Source organism: Pipistrellus kuhlii, unplaced genomic scaffold, assembly GCF_014108245.1.
Source record: "Pipistrellus kuhlii isolate mPipKuh1 unplaced genomic scaffold, mPipKuh1.p scaffold_m20_p_11, whole genome shotgun sequence".
NCBI lineage: Eukaryota > Metazoa > Chordata > Mammalia > Chiroptera > Vespertilionidae > Pipistrellus > Pipistrellus kuhlii.
Genome location: NW_023425416.1, coordinates 28444894 through 28463187, shown reverse-complemented (window position 1 = coordinate 28463187; position 18294 = coordinate 28444894). Strand labels below are relative to the sequence as shown.

General features: G+C 54.8%; 1 protein-coding gene across 1 annotated transcript in view; it reads right to left on the bottom strand.

Annotated features, from left to right (window-relative positions):
* RAB6B (RAB6B, member RAS oncogene family) overlaps positions 1-15381 on the bottom strand; it is a 47346-nt gene extending 31965 nt beyond the window's left edge. Inside the window, exon 1 of the mRNA XM_036431424.2 lies at positions 14938-15381. Within this exon, the coding sequence (XP_036287317.1) occupies positions 14938-15007 (70 nt within the window). The 5' untranslated portion in view covers positions 15008-15381. The remainder of the gene's footprint in view (positions 1-14937) is intronic.
* Between the last annotated feature and the right edge of the window lie 2913 nt (positions 15382-18294).

Here is an 18294-nt window from a genome sequence, read left to right as displayed (position 1 = left end):
CTCCAACCCTTGTCAGCTTCAAGTAGGAGCAGGTTCCATGGCAGCACCACCACCAGCACCTGCTATCTTTGAGGACTAGCCACCCTCCAACACCAACTCAGAAAAGGAGTTCCTGCCCGCAGCATACACTATTTCCTGGATAGCCAGACCAGGGGGCAGAATGTAATCTATTTCAATTGGTTTGGAACTCAGCCCAGTTCCAGCCAGACCCTACACATGCCAATCATATCCATGTGTCTGAGTGCTGTGAAGAATTAATTCATGGTGAGTATAGGTATGTTTGAGAGAAATGTAAGTATGTTTAGTTCCCATCACCAGCTGATCTTTCGACAAGGCTGGTATTAATGCAATTTGGTAATTTATTTAACTGATAGGAACTCTTGACCCATCCACAGCAAAGAGTTGGATAAAATAATATATATGTTCATTCTTTTGTTGCCAAGGAAAATTGCTTTGACAAGGAAAAATTGGGTGCAGTCAGCTGGTGAGAAGAATGGGCTTGTGGGCATCCCCATTCTCAACAGACAGATGCCTCCTCCTGCCCTCAGGGCAGACTCAAAGTCACCTGCCTGGGATTGACTCAAAGAGTAGGGACAGCCTTCCAGGTAATGCTTAGTGTTGTGTTCTGGGATGGAAAAGGCACTCTAGATTCCAAGGACCCTGAGCTTGGAAGTGGGCACAGGGCCACCCAGCAGGCAACTGTGTCTCTACCCCTATTGGACCAGAAATGACTGCTGGGCAGGCTTTGGGGTGGCCAGAGGGCCAAGCTAGAGGAAGGGAGTAAGGGGAACTGAGTTAATACCCAAGTCTGCCCCTGGGCTTCAATGCCTGGGTAACCAAGACAGGGAGACTATAGCCAGGTCACCTGTTTCCATCCCACAAGCTCCAGGGCCCTAAGGAGCCCATCTCAAAAGCAGCACCACAGATGGCATAAGCCATCGGAGCATTGGAGCTGATCTTGTCCAAGCTGCTCACTGAGCTGAGAAGTTGTGAAGGAGCAGACAGAGAAGGGCCACTTGCTCAAGATCACCCAGACCCAGGGTCAAGGCCAGACAATACTTCTCCTGGTGCACAGCTAAGAGCTCCTCCTCAGACTCCAAGTATGCCCAGGACAGGAAGACCCTGCCTCCTGAAGTCCCAGTGGAAACATACCACATGAGAGGGGCCAAGGAACAGCAAAGAGTAAACAGTACCAAGGCGCAGAAGGCTGGCTTCCAGAAAGATCTCAGATCTGAGTAGCTTCAGAATGCCAAGTCATGGCAAGAAGGTGCCTAGGAAACGTCTGATCATGTGACAAGAAAAAAAATCAAAGGTGCAGAAGCAGGCGGGTTTGCTCAGGGCCACGTGAAGGGAGAACAGTAGCAGAGTGGGAACCAGAACCCAGCTCCCAGGGGCTTTCCTCGTGCCTGCTGTGGGTGGCCCCAGCCAGCTTTGAAACTGGGAGCAGGTCACAGCTCCTCCTGGATGCTACAACTCCTTCTCTGCAAAATGAGGGCTTCTCTAAGGCATTCCCTTCCTCAGACATCTTCACCCCATCTGTATTAGTTATCTGCGCTGTGTAACAAACACCACAAACTCAGTAGCTTAAAACAACACACATGATTATGTCACAGTTTCTGTGGGGCAGGAGTATGGGCACAGCTTATCAGGGTCTCACAAGGATGCAATCATGGTATCGGTTGGGCTATGTTTCTTTCTGGAGCTCAGGATCCACTTCCGAACTCCTGAGGTTGCTGACAGAATTTAGTTCCTTGTGGCTAGAGGACTGTAGTCCCCATTTTCTTTTTTTTTCTTTCTTTTTTTAATATATTTTATTGATTTTTTACAGAGAGGAAGGGAGAGAGATAGAGAGCTAGAAACGTCGATGAGAGAGAAACATCGACCAGCTGCCTCTTGCACACCCCACACCGGGGATGTGCCCGCAACCAAGGCACATGCCCTTGACCGGAATCGAACCCGGGACCTTTCAGTCCGCAGATCGACGCTCCACCACTGAGCCAAACCGGCTTCGGCCTGTAGTCCCCATTTTCTAGGAGGCGGTAGGCCAGGGGCTGTTCTTTTTTTTCCTAGAGGCCATCCACAGTTCCTTGCCACATGGCCCTTCACAGACCCTCTCACAACATGGCAGGGACATCCCATCACATTTACTAAATCATATCTGCTAGAAGCATGTCTCAGATTCTATGTGCATTCAAGGGGGAGGGGACTACACCAGGATGTGAGTCACTGGGGGTCACCTTAGGTCATGTCTACCACACCATCACACGTTCACAGGTTCCTAAGAGATGCTGCCTCTACTCTTCACTCAGCCACCACCCCCTTTCCTATAACGATGGAGTAGCTAATCACCTCACAGGTCTCTCCGTCTTAAGCCTGAAGCTCCCAGCTGGCCTGGATGGAGGCTGTGGGTGGGCAGGGACTGACCCCTGTGGTGCCCACTTCACTGTGTATTTTTGCACGCTGCCTGGCCAGCTCTCCCACACCACACCCAGCCCTCCCCCACGCTGAGGTGGATGGATGAGCCAACACTGCTGTCCACACCAGGACCTGCCCTTATTTGGCCCTTGTGCTGCATGGTGGAGGCAGGAGAGGAGCCAAGTTTTTTTGGACCAACGTCTGGGGTTCTGCCCTCTTCTGGAGCAGGTGGGGGAGAAGCAGGGTGGATAGACTGGCTGGGCACCTTTTCAGGCCTGCATTTCATCTCCTGACCTGGACAGCAGCCTGCGGTGTTTTGGCTGGATGTGGAGGAATGGAGGGGGAGGCTTCATGAATTAGAATCAGGGGAAAGTTTCTGGATCTGGGTGGTACACGTAGGATCTGTTAACATCCTAAAAATAAGTGACTACTTTGATAACAGTCTTTTTCTTTTTCTCTCCCTGAAAAGAAACCCTTCCTAGAGGTCCTCTCTCCCTCAGAGCACAGACACAAACAAAAATCTCCTGGCCCCAACGCTAGACCCTCCTCACAGCAGCCCAGCCTGGGAACTGCTGGGGAGGGAGAGACAGCTCAGTCTGCCCCCGAAGCCCCGCCTTGGCTGCACTCGGGGAGTGAAGCTGATGGACGTCCTCCCTGATCCCCAGGGCGAGGGGAGGACCCTTCTCTCCTTCTCTCCGCTCCTCCCGCTCTGCCTGGCTGCAGGCTATCGGCCACCATTAGAGCAGCAGTCCCACTGCTCACCTTGTCCGTCCTCCACACGAAGCAGAATTGGTCCTGTGCAGTAATGCCTCCAAGGGAAACTTCAGCCTTCTGTTCCACTTGGTCAGAACCCAGGCATGGACAGCGCCACCGCCCCGAGCAGCAAACCATCCCGGCTTTGTCAAAGCCCCAGGCCACGGTCACAGACAGGCTGTGGCTCCTGGAAGCCTGGCTGTGTCTGGTGGCAGCGCCTCCCTCCTCCATCCCAGTGATTTCACAGCTCTCTTCCCCCGACACCCATCTTTCTCTCCTAGCCCTCTCCCTTCATTGGAGGGGGAAATCAACAAGAAACAATGGTTCTAGATGCTTCCCTTTACCCTCTTCAGGCTGTGCAGTGTTGACTCCCTGCTCAGTAACAGATCAGGACAGAACATGTTCTCTGCCTCTCTCAGAATTAGCCACCCCCAGAGGGGCAACTCTCCAGTCCTGAACCAGGAATAGTTTTTTTTGGTTCTGCCTCTGCCTCAGGGGCAGGGGCCATGGGTAAGGTGACCAAATGGCCTGCTTTTGGCGGGACAGTCCTGATTTTTAACAATTTGTCCCGTGTCCCGCGATGTTTTTTAAAAAATCCCGATTTTTGGAAAGATTCTTTTAAATCTTTTGGACTTTTTTTTTTTTTTCTTTTCTTTTTAAATGCTGTGGGACATGGGACAAATTGTTAAAAATCGGACTGTCCCGTCAAAACAGGACATCTGGTCACCTTAGCCATGGGGGACCAGTGGGTGTTCCCACAGGTCAAAGCTGAACCGAGCTGCTTGTGGCCAGCTTCCAGGCCAGCTCTCCTCCAGGCCAGTGCTCCTGGCAGGGAGACACCCTTCCTGAGCACCCAGCCGAGGGGACAGCTCTCTTTACCCGCCCTGACCCCACAGACAATTACTCTGGCACTGTGCAAAGGGCCATGGGTGGTGACTGAAACGTGCTGTGATCACTGATGATGCACAATAGGATATTCCCCTGGCAAAGGAGTGCAGGTGGTGCTCAGTAACCTCCTCAGGCCCTGCCTGGACAGAAGGCAGGAGGAGCAAGGAGCAGAGGTCACCAGGGCTTTGGAGCCTGGGGTTTCAGGCCTCGAGAACAGACCATGAGCTGGCCTGGAGGCAGGGAATGGCAGCAACTGGCCTGAACAGGCTGCCTGCTCTGGGCTAGGGCCAGGTTCGGAATGGCAGCCCCACTTCCGCTCTTGCCCTTCCGCTTTTTGTGCATCCAGTTTAAGGTTGGTTTTCTGTCTCCAAGGCGCTCTCCCTTACACATCACTGCCTCCCTCGAGTCCTGAGGGATGCCTGAGCTTGCTGGGAAGCTGGTAGAGAAGAGCAGGGAATCCCTGGCAGAGAGCAAAGACAGCGAGTCAAGCCGAAACCGGTTTGGCTCAGTGGATAGAGCGCCTGGCTGAGGACTGAAGGGTCCTAGGTTCGAATCGGTCAAGGGCATGTACCTTGGTTGCGGGCACATCCCCAGTGGGGGTTGTGCAGGAGGCAGCTGATCGATGACTCTCTCTCATTGATGTTTCTAACTCTCTATCTCTCTCCCTTCCTCTCTGTAAAAAAAATCAATAAAAATTTATTTAAAAAGAAAGAAAGAAAGAAAGCGAGTCAAGTGTCCCTGGAAGAGGAGCCTAGTAAGGGGGGCAGTGATGGGAAGCTGCACAAAGGGCTAGGGGAGCTCACACACCTGCCCTGATGGCCAGAGGGTGGAGGGAGTTCTCACACTCAGTCACCAGAGGGATCAGAGAAGCGCCCACACCCAATGACCACGGGCAGAGGGAGCGCACAGACCCAATGGCCAGAGGGCTGGGAGCACAGATATCTAATAGCCAGCTCCTCACCGGGTAGTCCATTCTGCCCTGGGCAGGTGGCAGAAGGGGAGAGTGTGGGAGGGCTGCCAGCGTCCTGGGCACCCCCTTGGCAGGACAGCAGCAGTCAGGGAACCCAGGGCCTTGTGGAGGCAGGAAGGACAGAGGAGCTCAGGGTGGCCGGTTTTGGTACCTCTGAGGATGGTGTGACCTTGCAGGGACAAGCCAAGCTCCTCCTCTACAAGCCTTCACTGCTCCTGCTCCTCTCTCTCCAGAAAAGGACCCGGAAGACAGACATCCCCAGTGGGGCTGAACTTCACCGCCAGAGGAGGAGCCGTGGCTTACCCTCTCACAGCCCTCCTCTCATTTTATCCTCAGAATGTTCCCAGCCTTGTCTGGTTCAGGCCGCCTGGATCTTCTGTCTCCAATTGGACCCCACCCTGCCTTCTTCTTCTTCTAACCCTTGATCATGTCCCTCCTTAATCCACACCCTGGTGGGTCCTCCCTGCCTGGAGGGAAGACCCTGACTCCCGCACGTGGGAGCGAGGCTCTCTGGGGCCTGACTTCGCCTACTTGTCCCAGTTCAGCTCCTTCTCCCACCACGCTGTGCCCGCCGAGGCCACAGTCCTGCCACCCTTGCACCACACTCCATTCCCCGGAACCCCCAAGCCCTTCACACCCTCCGGCCCTGACACAGCCTGGCCTTCTACTTACCACGCCCACCTTTGTCTGCCCGTAAGTCCTGCTCACTGTGAAGCCTTCCTTTACAACCCAGGCAGACCCCGCCCACAGCCTTGCTCGGTACTGATCATTGTCTGGCTGGGACTTAGGACCTGCTTACCTCGCCAGCTGCTGTTCTAATCGCACGCCTCCAAGCCCCCGCCCCTGCAGTCCACCTGGTCTGTGCTGGGGGGGGGGGGGGGCGTGCTACCAGAGTGTGATCATGAGGTGCTCTTCTGTGAGCAGCCGTGGGGTCAGCAGGGCAGGGTGAGTCTGTCTCCCTTCCTGCTGGGAGGGGCGGCAGGGAAGACACCCACCAGGAGTCAGAGACCCAGGTGCCCTTCCCAGCTCAGCGGCAAGCACTCTGGGTCCTGCCCTCCATGTAAAAGCCTTCACCTCTCAGAGCCCCCGAGTCTTCACGTATAAAATGGGACACGCAGCGCTACCTGTCAGATCACACGGAGGTGTGCCTTGCAGCTCACGACACAAAACTGACAGATCAGTGATTCTCAAAACCTCGTCACAGCCCTACCCATCTTTCCCTCACCCGTCTACAAAGGGGGACTGCCGTCACTGTTTCATTAACAAAATTACCTGTCGCCTGAGCGTTCACCACGTGCCACGCAGGGAAGTATTCAGTCCTTGTGAAACCCCGACGAGGCAATAGGCACCCCCGTGTCTGGTGAGGAAAATGAGCACAGAGTGGGCCTGTTCCATCTCAACAGCATCCAGTCAGGGGGTGAGGGGTGGGTGGAGGGGATGGAGTGGAGCTGGAGCTGGGGAGGAAGCCAGGCCTGCGGAGGATGCGGTGAGAAATGGGATTGGAGTAGGAGCTGGGGTGGGGTAAGTTGTCTCACCTGGTGGGAACACTGCAAACCTCTCCAGGTGCTGGCCCTTTCCCAGCGCCTTCCCTGCTGACCACCCGCCACCTGGCTGCAGAAGGAAGTGTCCCGGAGATGGAGAGCCTGGGAGCTGTCACATGTTCTATCCTCATCATAGGTCCCCTCTGTACAGAATAAATGCCTGCCAGCAGGAAGGGCAGGGCAGCCCCATCCCTGTTGCCTGGCAACTTGAGCCAACTACATCCTCAGATGGATGAGCCAGAGTACCCTGAGGTCACGCGAGGGAGAGCTGGGCCCAGGGGGGTGTGCCAAGACTGCCACCCAGGAAAAGAGGCTGGAGAGGACCCTGCCCTGGGGCCTGCTGGCAGAAGATCCAGGGGGTAAAATAGCTGACAGACACCTTGACCCCACACTCTCATCCCTGCAGCCCCTCTAACCCCTCTGACCAGCAGGACCATCTCTCCAGGATGGGCGTGCTACTGGCTTGGCATCATGTTCTAAGATGGCACTGAATTATGAGCAAGAGTTAGAGATCCATTGGCTGGAGTGGTCACTCAGTCCAGCAGCCTCAGGGGACCCATCAGGAAAGCCAGAGATGGGACAGGCCTGTCCAATCACACAGCTGGCTGGTGGCTGACCAGGGCCAGATTCAGGGTCTCCAGGGGCCTGGCTGCTCCAGGCCTGGGGGGAGGGGGAGGCCAACCACTTACTTTGGTTAGTTCTTCCCTTTTCAGTACTTAGTTCTCAGCTGAAACCTGGGGAGTGTCTTTCCTCTATGCAGTTCATTCGGTGTAAGGATGGAGTGCCTACTAGGCAATCCACAAGTCCAGCTCCATCAGACTCCCACATGGAGACTCAGCCTTCTTCCTAGACCCTCCCCCTCTTTCCTCCTGGCTTCAGGCTCCAGGGCCCCTCACCAGCCTGGGGGAATCAAAGGACTTCCTGCCCACCCCCATGCTGTGATCTGCTGGCTCCTCCCTGGCTAAGAGCTCGAGGAACTCCCTAAGAGGCATTTATAAGTGACCTCAAGTCCATCAGGCTGCCGTGGTCCTCTGTCCCATCTTCCCCACCCTCTGGCCTGGGCCTGTTGTAGAGGCATGAGGCCCAATAAATCACTGTGTTCCTCCTTGTGCCCTGGGTTTGACTCCTAATCCTGCCACGCTAGCAGCGAGTCCCTGGCATGACCAGCTCTCACTGATCCTCTGCCCCCGACCTGCAACATGGGTGAGTCCCAGGTCTATTGCAGGGTGCCCCGTGCAGAGCCGCGGGCAGTGTTCCTAAGTGCCATCTGAGGTTCACTGGAGGAAGGACACGGGAACCCAGGAGGGTCGGCTTCGTTTTGTCAGGAAGGACAGACAGACTCAGTGAGAAGCCCTCCCCATCCATCCTCCTTCCAAGGCCCTAAAATGACAATCCTTCCCATGTGTAGAGGTGACTGAGCCACTCCCCAGCCGAGGATCCTCCACCAGTTCCCCATTTCCTTCAGCACAAAGTGCCAGCTCATGGCCCCTGTGACTCACCCTCACCTCCTCTCCAGCCACAGGGGAAGCTGGGTGAGCTGGTTACCTCAATCCTGGAAGCCCCTTCCTCTGGGGAAACCCCAGGAAGCAGCATGCCCATCACCCACAATGCTGGAAGAAACCTGTGGTCTCCAGCACAGAAGGCACATACTGAGGTCTCCCTCTCCCTCCCCATCCCAGACCCTACTGCCCCCCTTCCCCACCCCTCTGTCCAGGCACCTGCTGGGTGCATTCTTTGAATGCATTTCCTGGAAGAAGCCTTAGCTTAAAGGTTCTTTTCTAGTCATGGGCGAGGTATAATCTGCTCCCTCCTGGACCCCAGCCTGTCCTTTGGGTATGTCACCACCTGGGAATAGGCGCTACCTGTCCCAGAACACATGGTTGAGTCACCACTGGTCTTGTTACCAAGAGCCCAGAATAAATAAGCTTTTCTACTAAAAAGAAAAAAAATTTACTAAATTGATAAAGTATTCATGACATCGAACATTTATTTTTTTAAAGATCTCACTTAGTTTAATGGAAAAATTATAAAAATAATAAAGGAAATTGGAAACTTCATGTCCCAAGAAACAGTAATAAATCTTAGAAGTTATAAATCTAGCCCTGCCCAGGGTCTACCATATCAGGGCATGGCTGGTACTTCTTCCTGGCAACCTCTCCCATCTTCCCTTCTCTGGTGAGAATTAGGATAGGATGACAGATGATGGACAGTAGAGAAAATGCCCAGCAGTTTGTCAGCAGTCCACCCTGATGATTATGAATTTTCTATTCTACCTAACCTTTTCTCATCTTCCTCAATGGTCTGTGCAACAAGTTTTCTAAATTATTTACATTAAGACCATCAGTCCTGCACATGCAGTGGTTCATTCATTCAGCCAGAGTGGAAGAGATGGGGTGGGGATGGGACACAGGGGGCAGCCCCCCAAAGGCCTGCCCCAGGTGAGTGTGCAATGCCAGGGAAACACCTACAAGGATAGGTGTTTCCATGGCATTGGTGTTTCCCTCTCTTATTCCAGATACTAAGGACGAGAGAGAGGTTGGGAGGAGAGAAGGCAAGGCTGGGAAGCCTAAGGCACAGGACAGTTTGGTGATCGACCCCAGTGCTCACAGTGAGCTCTGCTGGCATACAAGGATAAATGTTCATGGCTGATTTAGGAATATACTATGTCACAAAAGGACAATGACTTTATTTTGTCCTATTTTAATGGGATTCATTGTCATTTGGGTGCTGCAAGTGATTCTGATAATCAGATCATGCAAAAGATGGTAATGACTATTACATCAGCACGATCAGAACATGTTCTACCTATTTCTTTTTTTCTCTTCTGGTTAGTTCTGTCATCTCTCATTAGCATTGAGGCGCAACTTTCCTTTTACACCAAGTACAGGCGAATTCTCATCTTGGTGTTGGACTCTCTCACATCACACACACCTCTCTCAGCAAATGAAGCAAGGGTTCTGGTCTGTTCTCAACATCCAAGGTTCCCTCTCTCATTCCAGACACTGTTGGGAGGAGAAAAGGCAAGGCTGAGAAGCCTAAGGCGCAGGACAGTTTGGTGATCGACCCCAGTGCTTACAGTGAGCTCTGCTGGCATCAAGCTTGGATGCATCCCTGCCTTCCCACCTCTGGTGGCCTTACTGCATCCTCATGAGTCTTCAGAGATGGTGGTGGGGAAGGGGTGCCCTGATAATGAGATGAACTGTGTGAGCCGGCACGACCAAGATAAACAATCTAATTGTCTGTGAAAGATTCTTAAGTGTCACTGGTAAGAATCTTCCAGCTTGTGAAAGCAGCAGGTGTCAGGATGAAGAAGCCTGTTTTAAAGCCGCCTTGACTCCCTTCCCTTTTATTTTATTTTTTAAAATGTTTTGTGTGTTTTTTTTAAATTGTTTTCAAAGAGAGGAAGGGAAAGGGAGAGAGAGAAACATCAACGATGAGAATCACTGTTTGGCTGCCTCCTGCATGCCCCCTCATGGGGATCAAGTCCAAAACACCAGACATGTGCCCTGTCCTGGAATCATGACCTCCTGGTTCATGGGTCAATGCCCAACCACTACGCCACACCAGCCAGGCGACTCCCTTCACTATTAACCTGTGGATGGGCCAGCAGCAAATCTCACACAGCAGGTTCGCCTCATCATTTCCGAACTGAGATCGTTAACCTCCCGAAGATGGGGAGGGGGACTGACAACTAAACCCTCGTTCGTCCCCTTAACCTTCTGAACTTTGCCCTTCAAGGGGCTTCAAATTCAGTTAGGGTTTTTGTACTTAGGAAAAAAAGAAACATTTTTTTTTTTTTTAAATCCCAAGTAACTGAAATAACAGAGAAGTTACAGAGCAGCGTGTGATTGTTTTGTTTTTAAATTCCTCAGGAAAAAACAAACACGGTGAGTGCCCAGGGGAGCCAGCCAGTCTGGGAGTCAGTGGGGAGAGAGAACTTCTGGTATGGGTTTCAGGCACAACCATCGGGCCAGCAAAGGGTGGTTGTGGGTGGTATGGGTGGTAGGAGGGCAGGGTTCAGGCTAAGCTGGGGCGGGTAGACCCTCCGGACAGTGGGGGGCCAATGAAGGCGTATTTTCCGGCGTATACGACGACCCCCCCTAATTTTACAGTTAAAACATAGGTTTAGGCCTATATTTGCTGTATAAGACTAACCCCACTTCCAAGGCAACACCAGTTCTTTTTTTTTATCTGAGCAGGCTTTTTTTTCATTTCAAAAGTTGTCTTATACGCCGGAAAATACGGTACCCTGGAGGACTGGGACCAAAGTGGAGGAAAAGGCCCTTCCAGGTACTAACAAGCCAGACACTTGAGGGTTGCCCTTGTCCTCCTGCTCCTCAACTCCCCCCCCCCCTCCCCAGCAGGGAAGAGAGGGAAGGGGACCCTTGGAGGACTACTCCCTGCCCTTGGCCTGAAGGAGCACCAGCCTGTAGAAGTGTCTCCTCTATATGCTTCCAGAGCAGCTGTGGTGGCGCTCACAGGCCTTTACAGTAATTATACCCACAACTGTCTGCACTCCCTAGTGGACCATCAGTTCTATGAGGCGGGGAGATGCTCAAAGATGTGATTAAATAAACAAATGGGTGATGGGAGGAGGAAGGGCGAAAGAGGGAGGCAGGGAAGGGAGAGAGGGGGGAATGAACAAATGCCGTAAGGGCCAGGTGGCAGGTGCGCACAGGGTCACAGGGCGGCACAACTCTAGGGCCACCACCCAGGCAGTGCTCAACGTGGATGGAACCGGTAGCAGCACAACTGGCAGGGGCAGGGCGGGAGGTGGCTGGCCAGAGGGAGGAGCTGGCCGGCCAGCCTCAGCCTGGGTGAGTGGCTGGAACTTGCTGTGTCCATCAATCTTCCTGCTGCTGGAGGAGGGCCAGGGAAGGAAGCTCAGAAGAGGCCACAGCCCATGAGATACATTCACACCCCTCCTCCTCGCTACACACCGCAATGAACCTCAGCCCCCTTAGAATGCCATCAGAACTCAGGAGGAAGATGTGTCCCCAGACCCACTCTCCTTCCTCAGACACCTGCCTGTGCCTGTCTTCTCGGCTGCCACCAAGTGCCCCCGTCTGGACTGGTGTGCATCTCCCGGCTGTCTCCCACCACTGCCATCGGCAGGGGCATGGCCAGCAGGCCCAGAGAGCCATCTAAGTCCCAGCACAATGGCAGTCTTCCTAGTGCAAGGACACCCCTTCTCCTGGGTCCACAGCACCCTCCCCACAATCCTCCCCACTGCCAGCCTGTATTCCATGGTCTAGTGTAGGGGTGTCGAACTCAATCAGAGAAGGGGCCAAAATCTAAAATCCAGCCTAAATCGCGGGCCGAATGGTTTACTGAACAGTCATAAACTGTCATTGTGATGGAAACGCAGCGGAGTGCAGTGATGACAGCGCGGTGCGGGCCACGTTGCAAGGCCTGGCGGGACGGATTTGGCCCGCGGGCCTTGTGTTTGACACATGTGGTCTAGTGAATAACAGAGGTCATTCTGCTGCCGGGAACTGGGGCTCTCTCACGGGCTTGGGGTGTTCTCTCATGAGTGGCTCTTCAAGGGTTTCCCACTCACACCAGGTCCCTGGCATCTTTGGAAGATTGACTCTTCTCCTCATCACCGGGCCCCAGGCTGGACACTCCTCGTTGGAATCCAGCTGTCCTCACGCACTTGCCAGGCACAGGAAGCCAGCGACCACAAATCTCCAGATCCCTCCCCTGGCCCCTTCCCAGGGGACTCAGCTCATACAGGCAAGCCCTGGAGGTGACTGAATCTTGGCTTAGGTGAGGGAACCTCAGAGGTTACACAGGGCAAAAGGGAGAGCTGAGGATGGTGGGAGTGGGGGCGAGGAGTGAGGGCTAGAGCTCAGGGTCTCCCTCCACTGCGGAGGCTCCACGGGATGCTGGCACAAAGGACCAACACGGGCAAAACTGGGTGCAGGTGAGATGGCAGCAGTGGCTGCAGGGGCAACTCTCCAGTCCCACCCACTCAGAGATACACATTCCCCTGCCCAACTCAGGGACCCTGAAAGCTCTGTAAAATCTGCAGAAACCCTCTCATGACCCACCCAAGTGGGAGGGAGCTTTTCAGAGCCCAGGACTCCTTGCTAGGAGGGGCCAGAGTGGCCAATAGCCAATCCCGCTGAGAGCAGAGACTAACATCCATGATGACCGTGTTCCAAGGACCCACAAACCCTGCCCCCAATCAACTAGCCCTGCATTCCCACCCAACCCAGCCCCAAGCCTGACCAGACAGGGGCACCCCTCACCCTCTCTTAGGAAGACTCCCCAATTTCGGGCTTCCTCAACTCAAGGTCATCTTCTTTCCCCAATGACATGGTAGTGACTGAGAGCAGGAGAAGTGGTAATAACTCACAACGGGATTCTGGGTAAGCCCTCGCCGTCCCTGGAGCCCAGACAGCCCACCTCACATGCCAGGGAGGCGGGGGCTCCATCTCTGAGGCGCAGCTCTAATTTCCGTGATTTCAGCAGCAAAAGGGGGATCTGCAGGACTCAGCAGGGGCCTCAGCCCATCAGGGATGATGAGGGAGCCCTGAGTTTTCACTCAAACTCACCAGTGTCCTCAGCAAAGCCCCGGCCCTTTCCTAAGACATGTTCAGACTTGGAATAAACGAATGTTTATTGAGAACCCCCAAGGTCCTGGCCCTTTGAGAGAAACATGCAGGAAGGAGTAAGAGGATTGCCCTCCAGGAACCATTCCACAGAAACAGAAATGGAGGCTCAGTGACGCCTCAAAATCTGCTCTGGGAGCTGAAGAGAGGAATTCCCTGCAGAGTTCTCTTCCCAGTGAGGCTAGCCTTGGGGTGGGGAGACCCCGAAATCCCTCCAGGCCTGGGGAACAGTGAGCTCTGAAACTGGAAATCTATTAAGATCAGAAACTCCGAGTCCAGGCCACAGGGCTGGCTGGCTGGCCGAGTTCACCTTGCTCTGAAATGCCCCCTCCCCAGGCTAGGGCCTGATCACCTCCTGATACCCTCCCAGCTCCCCATCCACCCCAGGTAAGGGGCTGCAGACAGGAGATGGCCAGGGGCCCCCACCACCCACATGTACACACACCACAGGGACAGGGTTCCCTGAGCCCACCAGGTTCTCCAAAGGTTGCCTGCCTCTTGGCCCTCGGCACAGAAAGACGCCAAACCTGGTGAACTGGACTGGTCTGCAGAGCGGGGAGTACTGCTCCCAGGGGCTGCCTTCTCCCCCAGTAGGAGCTGGGCAGGGCCTGCAGCTCCAGGGTGAGAGGCCTTCGGAGGGAGGGATGTTCTGAGAACCGCTCCTTCCTACAGGTGTCTCGCAGGTCCCTGCTCTTCAATCCCTTGCTCTTCGATGGCCTTCCCACCTTGGGACCCACCTGGGTTTCAAAGATGCTTTTCCCAAGGGAGGCTGCCGGCTGCAGGGAAGCCGCGTCTCTCCCCCGCTCCCCGCCCCTGGCCGGCTGCCACGGTGACCTCCCCTCCCCCAAGCAGGGCGGGGAGCTGGGAGGTGGGGGTGGGAAGGATCCGCTGCCGGCGCTCTGGGGAGGGGTGCGGGGAAGCTGGGCAGGGCGTGTCGCCTGCTCCTTTCTCTGTCCAGCGCCAGGCTTCACCGCCGCCCCTGGGTGAGGGGCACCCCTGGACCATCCCCCAAATCTGCTTCGCGCTGGGGAATCCTTGCTACCCATCCATCGCCCAGACCCCTGGGCCCTAAAGGGGCTAAAGCATGCCGGGAAAGGGCAGAGGGTCTAGAACCTTCTGCGTCCAGGGGAGTAGCCAGGGGACATACACTAGGAGAGGAAGGCGCCCCGCAGCCCAGAGGCGCTCCTTGGAGAGGAAGCAGGTGTCCGTTTTGCCCCCGCCCTTTGCCTCTGGGCCTGGGCGCAGGGCTGCGGGCGCAGGGTCCGCAGGGAACCCCTCCGGTACATTGCGCGGGGGTGGGCAGACGCCAGACCCACCTCTTTCCCCCCCGAAGAGGGGCGTCTGTCCTCGTCCAGACCCCCGCCAGCGCCCCGCCACCTGCCCGGGCGCCGGTCGCCCGCAGCCGCTGCCGCAATGCGAGCCAGACAGCGAGCCAGCGAGCCCGGCGCCCGCACGAGCCTCCGCCCTCCGGCCTCCCGCCCCGCTGCCCCGCACCTGCACCTGCACCTGCACCTGCACCCGCACCCGCACCCCGAGCCCCTACCCCAGATCCCACCGTGACCCCGATCTCTGGCCCCACCGTTTTCTATCCTTGGTCCCCTCCTCTGCCCGGCCCCGCCCGAGCCGCCCCGACCTCCACCGTCCATCCCTCCCCTCTCTCCACCCGGGCGCGGAGGGGCCTCTCCCAGCCGGGGCCCGGGTCCCGCAGGGGTGGGTGCTCTGGCGCCGGGAGACGACTACGCGGGGCACTTACCGCTCTGCTCCCCCAGGAACACCAACTTGAATTTTCTCAGCGGGTTCCCAAAATCTCCCCCTGCGGACATGGTGCTGGCAGCCGGGGCCGGGAAAGAAGGAGGAGGAGGAGCAGGAGGAGGAGGAGAAGCGAAGGAAGGAGCCGGGCGGGGAGAGGAGGAGGAGGAGGAGGAGGGCGCGGGGAGGCGGCCGGCGGTGCGGGAGCCGGAGGGGGAAGGGCTGGCTGCGCGCGTCCCTGCCTCCCCAGCTGCGCCCCGGCCCCGGCCTGCGGCTGCGTGTCCGGCGGCGGCAAAGGAGGAGGAGGAGGAGGGGCGGGAGGAGGAGGAAGGCTGGGCTGGGCTGGGCTGTCGCGGGCGGCGCTCGCTGCGGGGAGAGAGGCGCGGAGCGCGGAGCGCGGAGCGGACGGCGAGGCGCGGGCGGAGCGGGCGCGGGGACAGCGCGGGGCGGGGGGCGCTCTCCCGGCCGCGCGGCTCGCTCCCCTCCCGCCCCCTCCCCGCCGGCGCCTGCGCTCTGCGCGCTCCCGGCCTCTGATGTCATGCGGGGCTGCGGGGCTGCGGGCTGCGGGGCTGGGGGGCTGGGGGGCTGGGGGCATCGGTCCACCCGCCCGCCCGCCCACCCGGAGTCCGCACCCGAGCGGGAGGGAACCTCCTCGCCCGGCCTCCGGCAGGCCAGGAATCCGGCTGTCTCTCGTCGCCCCTCGGCGTCTGTCTGCACCACTCTACCCCTCCTTTGAGTCCAGAAAAGAAATGGCATGAAATTGTAGGGGGACATTTGCTTCTGGTCTTTAAACCTGATGCCAGTCCCTTCCTCCCCCTCGCGCGCCGCCGCCGATGCGCAGCGCAGCCACCTGGGAGGGCGGGAAGGGAAGGAGGTGGCGGGGGAGCCAGGGTGTGGTGGGCTGTGTGTGCTGGGGCGCTGCTGTCACCCCGTGTGGTCTCTGCCTCCTCTCCCCGCAACACACACACACACACACACACACACACACACACACACACCCTTCTCTAGGCCCCGACCCCTCCTCTGGGCGCCTCCGTGGGGCATAGATGTCCCAGCAGACCTGGCCCGCCAGAGAGGAGGCACCAGGAATGGGCGCATTTTATCCCAAATCAGCTGCCCTGTGGGAGAGAGAGAGCAATGTCGCCCTAGCTATCTGCATGGCCATCGCGAGGACAGTGCCCTGCGTTCCTTGACCCCGGGCTGCTGGTTGACAACACCACTCCTTCCCCCAACAACTAGGTGTGTGGAGAATGAGCCCCCAGAGGACAGGGCTGCAGCCACCCATGCGCCTCTGTATCTACGTGGACCTTAAGGCGCAGAGAGCAAGGAGCTGCCGCCAGAGTGGAAGCTCTCCCAGGCATTCTGAAGAGCGGAGGTTTTGCAAAACTGCCTTCTTCCTGTCCTACCACCAGGTGGTCTCATTTTTTTTAAAAGAGCTGTTCATTTTCACTGCTATATAGTGTTCCATGGTGTGAATATATCCGTCTATTTATCCATCTATTGTAGAGGGACATTTCCCTTGTTTCCGATGTTTGGTTCTTAAAGATATTGCTGTTGTGAGAATTCTTGTACATCTTTTTTAATATAACAAGCACCAGTGGAGTGTGAGAGCTGAGATGTTTCACATCCTTGCCCACATGCAATATTGCAAGTCTTTTAATTTTAGATGTTCTGTAGTGACTTCACACAGCAGTTTTAATTTGCATATCCGAAACCTAGGACTTCTTCTCCTTCTCTCAGATGGACTTGCAATTGTTTGTGCTGGGCTCTCAGAAATTCTAGCAAACTGATATTTTTAAAGTCTGAAATCCCTGAGAGAGCAGGACTACTTGCAGCTCAAACTTACTGTACTACAGCTATTTGGGTCCTCATCCCAACATGAGCCCTAGATTCTATAACTTCTTACTCCACACCTTTGAGACAGACTAAAACACTGCTTAGCTCTCAGCTGACTTGTCCGGAATTAATAAGTGCCCCTGGGGCAGAAGTCGTCCAAATGTGCAGTACATTTTTCTGGATTCCCATTTTCAACAAGATCCAGGTCCACTCCTTCTTGACTACTGTGTTCTCTTTCCAATACCCTCAAGTATATATTTTAAAACTGTGTCTAGTTTTTCTTAGTGTTCTGAATGACTTATTTATTCTCCCATAGAAAGAGGCACTGGATTCTTTTTTATTTTATTTTATTTTATTTTATTGCTTCTTGTTCCTTCTTCATTTTATTCAATATTCTCTCTCTTTTTAAAAAATATATTTTATTGGTTTTTTACAGAGGGGAAGAGAGGGGGACAGAGAGCAAAAACATTGATGAGAGAGAACCATTGATCAGCTATCTCCTGCATACACCCCGCCAGGGATGCACCAACAACCAAGGCACATGCCTTTGACCGGAATTGAACCTGGGACCCCTCAGTCTGCAGGCTGATGCTCTATCCACTAAGCCAAACCGGCCTCGGCAATTTTCTCTCTTTTATCTTTGAATATATTTGTTATATCTTTTATACTTATTTTTACACTCTTGATCTGTGCATTGTGTTTAGTTGATTGCATATATTTCATGGTGGTTTTACACATCAGATCTCTACTGATTTTGGCTAGTAAGCCCTTTTCCCTTGTGGTGTATCAGTCTGATAATGTGTAAGGGCTACAATGAAGGTCTGTTTTTGTCCCTCCTGGTGATTGTGAAGAAAGGGGTGGGGATGAGCCCCAGGATGGAGAGCCTCGGGTCCTCCAGAATTTTTATTCAACATCTCTTTTGATTTCATTTATAGAGAAATCTCTCTAGTCTGGGATACCTCTTTAAATCTTTTTTTTTTTTTGGGGGGGGGGGGAAGGAGAGAAGGGGAAGAAGCACTTAAAGAAGATAAGATCTTTAGAATGGTCCGCCACCATTCATGAGTAGATCATGGGCTGTCCTTGAAGTACTCATCTGCCATCCATGAGGGACTGGAGGAAATGGGTGCCTGGGCATCTAGTCAGCCTGCATTTGTTTTTACCAGAATTTCAACCCAGCTTAGCTCTGAGATGGCGTTGGCATTCCTGAGCGGCCAAGCTTTTGCCAATGATTTCTTTCTGTCAGTGGCTGAGGCCACCAGTCATCTTCCCTCGGATATTGTGGGAGAAAAGCAGGAACAGAAGTTAAAATCTCTCTCTTTCAAAAAAAAAAAAAATCTGATGAACAATATTAACTGTTGAATATAATAGAATCAGAGGTATGGAAGGGGAGTGAACTGACGATTCTTGGGGAAAAGGGGAGAGGGGGATGTGGGAGAGACTAAACATAAACTGTGCACCTATGGATGAGGACAATGATGGTTTGGGAAAGGGCAGAGGGTGGGGTGGGAACCTGGTGGAGGGGAGC